Source organism: Peromyscus maniculatus, chromosome 2, assembly GCF_049852395.1.
Source record: "Peromyscus maniculatus bairdii isolate BWxNUB_F1_BW_parent chromosome 2, HU_Pman_BW_mat_3.1, whole genome shotgun sequence".
In the NCBI taxonomy this organism is placed as follows: domain Eukaryota; kingdom Metazoa; phylum Chordata; class Mammalia; order Rodentia; family Cricetidae; genus Peromyscus; species Peromyscus maniculatus.
The window spans coordinates 115283592-115292216 of NC_134853.1; the positions used below are offsets into that span (position 1 = coordinate 115283592).

The following is an 8625-nucleotide window of genomic DNA, read 5'->3' on the forward strand; positions in this document are numbered from 1 at the left end:
ACATTCAAGCAAGAGAAAGAAAACCTCAATATTTATGCAGAGAACCACTTAATAAGTTTGCAGAATGTAAAAATATTCATTCTTACCCTCAAGAATCTTCAAGATTTTTTTTTCAGACAGGAGCTCTAATTGTTCCTGGCATAGTTTTTTAATTTCTTCTACTGAACAGTTCTAAAGAAAATGACATTTAAAAAAATGCATTTATGTACTATAGCTCCAATGTAAACTGGAAAACTGCAATTATAAGAAAAATTCCAATTAGCAAAATCTTATAATCAAACAAATTAAAGCCTCAAGAATATTCACATGAACTTTTTTATGGAATGAAATCTGAAAAGCTGTCACTTGACATGAAAATTTCAGAGATTTGAATGGATTTATTAGAAGGAAAAACTGAAGTACAAATCAGTCTTCCAGATACCCTTAATTGTAGTCTATTTACCTTATTTAATTCTTAAGATTTAAATCTTCAGGGAGTGACTATATGAGTTACTCACCCTTACGATTTGCTTGGGCTTTCTATACATAAAATCAGAATACCACATATTTCCCTAATGTTTTCAGGAATACATACAAGAAAACACATATAAACTTGATGAAACATAAGCTACTACAAACTATTGTAGATTGTTACACAGCAGCATGTTACTCTTAAGTACTAGAAAGATACCTTGTAACTCCAATTAGTACCATTACCCGGAAATAATAAAATTATTTCCAGAGGGTGAATAAATGACTTGCCTAAATATTTTTCTTTAAAAAAAAAAAAATGCTTCAACATATAAGGTCACTTAAGGTTCTCCAAATTCTTTTCCTTGCATTCTTTCAAGTAGCTTGTTCTAGATTAGAACATCCACTCGCACACTACATTCAGTGAAATGACTGTTACACAAGAAGGTTCTCTTTCCACGTGTGTGCAGCCTCCTAATCCAGCAAAGTACCTTCAGCACATCAGGAAGCATCTTCTGTAACTTCTTTTCTCCTATTATACAGAAGCATTGCTGGAGCATTTCCTTTTTGTCTGATATATAGAAACTAACTGGTTTTAATGAAACAGTCAGATCCAGTCCACCTTCTTCAACATCACTGTGCTCTGCCAAGAATAATTCTTTTTCCAGAGTTGGCAGAAGACACTTGGTTTCCTACAAGTAAAAAAATAAGGAATTATTAAATAACACTATTTAGAATACTTAGAGTGTATGCATAACACCATCTATTGTCACTGGATTACTCTTCATTAAACACTTCTAAATTCCTTTTATTTGCACAATTATCTATCTAAAGTCCAAAGAGAAAATTTAGTTGTTCATCACTCCTTAATTTTACTCTTCACTCTGCAGTTAACACAAGGAGTTTTAATAAAAGAAAAACATAACTCAGAAGACACAAATGAAAATATACTCCATGAGGACTATCCTAAAATTTTAGAGTTGAAGAAGTAGGAGATTCCTTCAGGGGCCATTCATCCAAAAGATATAAATGCTTTGTCATTCTACTTAAATTCATACAAAAAAAAAGCAGCAAATGTTACAAACTACAATTAAAAAGCCATATTCCAACCACAAGCTATCATTTTTAAACTGCTGTATGATTTACTCATATTCAAAAGTTTCAAATAGTTTCAATAATTTAAGACATTTCTGACAGTTATACTTCCTATCCCCCATAACTAGTCAGTCTTTCCAAATCTACTTCCAAAACTCTGGTCCATAATCTTTCCTAGATTATGGCAGCCATGGAGCTGCATTCCCTGTATTCAGTATGAGACTTCAGTTCTGTATACCATTACAAGATGAATTTTCTAGAATGGGTCCTTACTTATACTAGTTTAAAACCATGAAATGAGTCCATGCTGTTCTTGTGACACTATGTTCCACCTGGCCCTTCGTGTTCACTTTTTAGGTTCCCAGCACAAGGACCTTCTCTGAATTACTCAAATACACACCTCCTTCCCTCAGCTATAGAGGTGGGGCTTCTGTGTACCTTTTCTTTAAGACTGCCTTTCCTCCCTCCTTCCCCTAGACTACACCATATCACACGATTAACAAGTGCAGATGCTTATCAGATATGAATGTGAAAGGCCACATGGGGTGGGAAAGCACAAAAGATCTCTAATATTTTCTTTTTTCAATTTAAAATTGTCTATTGCTATTATATGGGTATACAATGTGTGACTTTACACTCACACACGGCAGTCAAGGGACAACTTCCGAGAGTAGGTTTGCTCCTTCCACAGTAGTTTCAAGGATGGAACTCGGGTGCAAGGCTTGTGCAGCCCTACGGAGCCATCTCACTGGCTCTTCAAATTTCTTTTATGAGAGTGCTTTTTTAGGGTAGGCAAGATGGTGTCCATCTTTAATCCCAGCACTAGAAAGGGAGAGGCAGATGGATCTCTGTGAGTTCAAGGCCAGCCTGGCCTATACAATGAGTTCCAGGATAGTCAGGGATACATAGTGAGGCCCTGACTGAAAACAAATAAAAAACAAACAAAAACCAATTAAGCCTGTAAAGCCCTACAAGTTCTGATAAGCATGTAAGGAAAATATTATGAACTACTGTGCAATATACATAAACTTCCCTACTCAATCCACAATAAAAATTAAAGCTGTAGGCTAGTCTAATTAAGATTTACCCCAGCACTCGAGAGGCAGGTGGATCTTTGTGAGTTAGAGGCTAAATAGTATCAGGATAGCCAGGGCTACACAGAGACTCAAAAATAAACAAAAATATCTACCACAAAGTAAAAATACTTCATACAACACAGAGATCCAAAACACCAGACAGGGCTTATCCCAAGACAGTACATACAGTTTAGTATCAACTAGCTTACCAATAAATAAACAACAAAATTACACTAGCAGATACAATCACATAAACAGCTTGCCAGGAAGCCACATGATAAAGACATACCCACCAGTTGAAGAAAATTCCCTAACCTGACCAAAGCCACCTTTCACAATCTGTCCCAAATATACTTACTGAACAACATTAGAACAGTCCCACTAGAGCTGGGTGTATAACTCAGTGCTACAGCATTAGCCTAGCAGGCTCAAGGCCCTGGGTTCAGTACAGAAGGAAAGGAAGAAGAGAGGAAGGAGAGTCTTACTTTAAAAACAAAATGGAAAGAGAATGCCTGTTGTCACTGCTACTATCTAATACTACACTAGATTTTGATAATACAAAATTAATAACAAAAAAAGTGCTAAAAAAAAAAGTAAAAAGTCTAGTATGATCACAGTATTACAGAAAATCACGAATAACAAATACTATGACTAGATAGAAGAAAAACCATATAGATAGTTGCACCCACAAGTCCCAATTTAAAGCTGTAATGTTAAAGAGTATGAGGCTGGAGAGACAGCTCAGCAGTTAAGAGAACTTGCTGCTCTTCAGAAGATGGAAGCGTGGCTCCCAGGACCTACAATGGTCTTAAAATCACCTATATCTAGCTCCAATAGATCTCATGCCCTCTTCTGTCCTCTCTGGACACCTGTATTCATGTGGCACACACTCAAATGGGACACACACACACACACACACACACACACACACACACACACACACTTCTTTTTTAACCTTAAAAACTGTAAGAAAAGAGTCGGCAAGGTGGCTTAGCGTGTAAGGGTGCTTGCTGCCATCCTGACAACCTGAGCTCAATCCTTGGACTCCATGAACCACCACCTACAAGTTGTCCTCCCACTCCACAGTTGCTCTGGCACACATGCACACACACACATACACAAAATAAATATACGTAAAATTTGTTAAGTATTAAAAGAAAATACAGAACTATTATACAAATTTTAAGATCTTCCAAAACACAAACTCTGGAAAGGGAAAAAAACTACCAGCTCTGGCTACAAAGAAATCAAAGGCTCCAGCACCCCATAAACAAAGTTGCGACATTTTCTGTATAAGCTACACAAAGGTTTAAAACTAAAGCTTAATATAAATTCGTGTAAGACTCCTCAGTGAAACACCGAATAAAAGAACAACAGGCAAAGGATCTATATACAACTATACAAGGAATCAAATAGAAAATAAGAATGTAACGTGTTCAGTATCACTAACTATTCATCAGGAAAATACATATTAAAACAATGTTAGCCGGGTGCAGTGGCACATGCCTAAATTTAATCCCAGTATTCAGAAAACAGAGACAGACAAACCTTTTTGCGTTTGAGGCCTGCCTGTTCTACAAATTCCAGACCAGTAGGGACTATATAGTGAGACCCTGAATCAAAAGAAAAAAAAAGGGTAATATTCACTTGGCCCTTTAGTCTGACGACAGCTCTCTGAAAGATGACAGACAACAAGAATGGGGCGGTGGGACACACCTATAATATCAGCATTCCAAGGACGGAGGCAGGAGGATGGATGCTGAGTTTCAGGCCAGCCTGGTCTACAGAGCATACATACAGCAAGTTCCAGACTAGCCAGGGCTACACATGGGGGATGGGGGAGAGTTAGAAGGATAACATACACTAGTGAAGATTTACAAAGACGAATATTTGTGGCTATAAATCAGTAAAGTCTTTCTTTAAAAGCATTTGGTTCTATTTCCCAGCACGTCTGTTTTGCTCTAAAAAGATTTCGGTTCACAGATCAAGGGTTTAGTCCATCTTGACTGTGGAGCTCTAGGACCGTGAGCATGAAGCATTTGGTCAATATATCATCTGCAGCCAGGAACTAAAGAAAAGGAATTCATCGCTTTTTTTTTAATCCATCGCTTTTTAAAACGCATATACTTTTGACATTGCAATTTCACTACTGTAGCTCTATGCCTATGTAACTCTTGCACAAGATCCATGAACATGTTTCATTTGGTATTTTATGTAAAAATTAAAAAAACTAAAAACCTAAATATTAATAAATAAAGATATGTGGATACTGGGAAGTCCCTAAAACACACCATGTATGGAAGGAACCCCATTCAGTGCCGGCATATTACCCAATTATGTTCGTAAAAGGAAACCATTAAAAAGTGGCTGCATATCAACAGAAGGTATGCCGATCAAGCGGCAGTACAAAGGGCTTTCAACTTCTGCCTTAATCCCGTTTTCCATGGATTTTAAGAACACCTTCGTTTAATTGTAAGTTACAAACTACTGTTTTTAAATGGGGGTATCGCGACAGGTTGATGGAGCACAAAAACATTTTTTGGTCCCAGGTGTTGAATTCAAATGTAAGAACTATGAAATTCTTGCAGTTGTGACTGTGGGTAAAACTTTCGAACTTGGGTCTCAGCTGTCTGAATTTTTTTTTTTCATGTGTAATGTGAAAATAATCAGAACCCATTAAAACCGTAAGGTATGATCATGTAAATGCTTACACAGGCATTTGTTAACTAGTTCCCGACCCCACGGAGCCTCTACCGAGATCGGGAAAGCCACGAGTAAAAAAGAGCCACGAAAAGTTTAATAGGAGAGGGGTACTGAGCGGTAAATTCAGAAACTTGGAAGTTCATAACGTGGGGACGGGTTCCACCGGACTCGGAACAGAACCGGCGGCCCTGGGGACCCCGGCACTAACAATGAGCTCCTGTGCGCGCCCGCCCGGCTCCGCAGCCCGGCTCTTCTGAGGGGCTGCAGCTCCGGGCACCGGCGCGAGGCGAGGCACGCACCTGCTGCAGGGAGCCCGAGACGCTGGAGGACGAGTCGGTGCTCCTCCGCTTTCGGCGTTCGCTCCGTTCCGCGCCGCCCGCCACACTCGCCCCGCCGCCGGCGCCCCCGCAGCAGCCGCCGCTCCCGCAGCCGCCCGCGGTACCGCCCAGCACGGGCACCAGGTCCGGGGCCGCGAGCGCAGCGGCCGCCTCCTGCCCGCTCCGCTTGCGCCGCTTCTCCCGGGAAGACTTCTTCCCCGTCATGGTCCCCGCACCGCAACCATCGGCGACAGCCAGCCGTCTCTGCAGCAACAGAACACCGCTTCCGTAGCGGCCGGCGGGGCTGGCGCAGGCTTGACGTCACTTCCGGTCCCGGCGCGTTTCGCAGGGTGTCGTTTCTGGAGGAGGGACCCGGACGCGCGGTGCTAGCTGCTGAGGTGGTCTTCAGTTCGGAAGGTGACGTGTGTTCCAGTCGGGCTCAATGTGGTTTGTTTTTTTTTAAAACCTCAGCGAAGATCCGAAGGTGGAGTTTTCCAAAACAATCTTTGCCTTTTGGGTAACTCTTTGTAGTGTTTCTCAGCTTACAAATAGGTTCGTGAGTAATTCTCCTTTGCCTCCAAGTTCCACGTGTGATACCAACAACAATATAGCAATAAAAAGAATTTCAGGGGGGAAAAATGTTTCCTCTCATTACGACCTCACTTGGGCAAATTGTTTTTAAGTGTTCTTTAAAGAGTTGTTCAAGAATAGCGGTCTTGTGCTTCTGTATCTTTTCTCATTGATACTAATTTCGAGCCATGATTCCATGTTACTTTTAAAGAATGTGGGATCGGGGAGAGTAAAACGTTTAAAAAGAAGGGGTCTTTTTTCACAGTGTTTAGTGAGCTCAAAGTTTTTATTAGAGTCAAGAAAACAGCCACCTGTGGAGATGAGTTCTAGCTGCCTCAGTAAAAGTTCCTCAGATAGCCTAGGGAGAGGAACTCCTTTGTTTGTTTTTCTTTCTGAGGTGATCCAGCATTGATGTCTGGGCAAACCTACTATTCTTGGGCTTAACTGTCCCTACCTACCTCTACAGTAGGTGGAACTATAAACACCCAACACTATATATCTTGTGAAGTCTGAATTCGAATAGATTTGGGGATTTGTTTTGTTATTGCTGTGTGACATAAACACAGCTCTCGTTTTAAAGGGAATAAGAGTTTATCTGGAGCTATTTTGAGTGACCCTGGCCTGAGGAGCGCAGATTTAGATTACTCCAAATTCTATGTTCCAACTTGGAAGCAGTTTCATTTTGTTTTGTTTTGTTTATAATTTTACAAAACAAAGATAAATCAAGGCAAGTTTTAAATACATTATTGGGTACACCCAGGAGACAGATAACATTGAGATAAGGGAGGGTACAATCCTGTAGGCCCAAGATTTTATCTGGTGACATTCTTAGCTCTTGGATTGATAAAAGCTGGTGTTCTGTTAATAGCTTCTAAGAGGCTTTTATTATTATCACAACCTGTTAGTTCATATTGTCACATCCAAAGGAAACTCCAGTTCCCCAAACTCCAAAAGGCAGTCCAAATGTCCAGAAACGAGCTCAACCTGGACTAGGATTTCTGGCGATAGATAAAAGCCAGCATTCCTCAGTGACTTGTGAGGCTGTTTCCCATCTACCAAAAGGAGTCATTTCACTTACCTCTGGCAAAAGGGATGTATGGCTAACTGTAGTTCGTGTCTAATCAGCATATAAGATCTCATGCTGGTCTACAGGTGCCTTCAGTATCACAGATACCTGTTACACATTTCCAAGTCCATGCTAGCACCCTAGCCCTTCTTATCTCCTCCTCTACCCTAAACTCCCTCCAGCTCATGGGTTTCCCTCTCCCCAGCTAAGTATTTTCACTATGTTTTCTCGATGTGCTGCTCCTGCTTCTCTCACTGTTTTCTCTCTTCTCTGTCCCCTGCTATTCTCCCCTCTGACAGATAACCCTGGCCATCAGTCTACTTTCTTCCTTTGGACTCTTCCACATGCCTTTGGGTGTTCTCTCTCCTATCTGGAATAAAAACCTTACCCTTAACCATATCACAGAGCAGTCGTGTCAATTTATACACTGATAAGAGTGGGGTAAGAAACGGCTGTTCCTGGAGGCTAAAACTAGCCCAAGATAAAGTAATTAGCCTCTGAAACTACAAAATTTCCATCTCTCCTCAGTACTGAAATTCCAATCCATCCATGATTCTCTGCCTACACAGGCTTCTTCCAGGTTTTTTGCTTTTTTTTTTTTTTTTTTTTTGTGGGGTGGGGGTGGGGGTGAAGCCAGCCACAGCCTCTTTTCAGGAATTTACTTTCACAGTTGTTTTGGGAGGGGTTGCACATAGTCCAGGCTTGCCTGAAACTCCGAGTAGCTAAGGATGGCCTTGCACTATTTCTTGGTTTTTGGGGGGTTTTTTGGTTTTGTTTTGTTTTTTTTTTTGTTTTGTTTTGTTTTGTTTTGTTTTTAGATTGATGTATTTATATGTATGAATATGTTGCCTGCATGTATATACATACATGCACCACACCAGTGCCTTGTGCCCTCAGATGTTAGAAGAGGGCATTGGATCCATGGAAATGAAGTTACTGATAGCTGTAAACCACTATATGGGTGCTGGGAGTGGAACCCAGGAACTTTGGAAAAGCAGCAATTGCTGTAAACTGCTGAACCATCTCTCCAGCCCCAGCCCTGGACACTTGATCTTCTTTCTTGCTTCCCCTTTCCTGGTAGTGGGATTACTGTACCACCTTGCCTAGTTTTCATAGTGCTGATAATCAAACCCAGCAGTTTGTGTATGCTAGCAAGCACTAGCTACCAATGGAGCTACATTCTCAACCCAGTATTGACTTCTTTTTAAAGAACAAAAATTTTGTTGAAACAAAACAGCTGTCTCAATTTCATTTATTGACAAGGCTAACAGGATGAGTAGGAAGAGTAGAGAAATGGCTCAGTGTTAATAACTTACACTGCTGCTCTAGTATCCAGCACCCTCTTCTG

At 40.8% G+C, this 8625-nt stretch overlaps 1 protein-coding gene across 13 annotated transcripts in view; it reads right to left on the bottom strand.

The window, feature by feature from the left end:
• Positions 1-5954, bottom strand: part of Caap1 (caspase activity and apoptosis inhibitor 1) — a 100693-nt gene extending 94739 nt beyond the window's left edge. For all 13 annotated transcript variants that reach the window (XR_013049210.1, XR_013049208.1, XR_013049209.1 and 10 more), the window contains exons 1-3: positions 5624-5954; positions 942-1142; positions 87-171 (exon numbers count right to left, since the gene is read on the bottom strand). Coding sequence is in view for 3 of the 13 variants with exons in the window: in XM_006974012.3 (XP_006974074.1) it covers positions 87-171; positions 942-1142; positions 5624-5866 (529 nt within the window). In the remaining 10 variants the exon portion in view is untranslated. The remainder of the gene's footprint in view (positions 1-86; positions 172-941; positions 1143-5623) is intronic.
• Positions 5955-8625: the final 2671 nt, after the last annotated feature.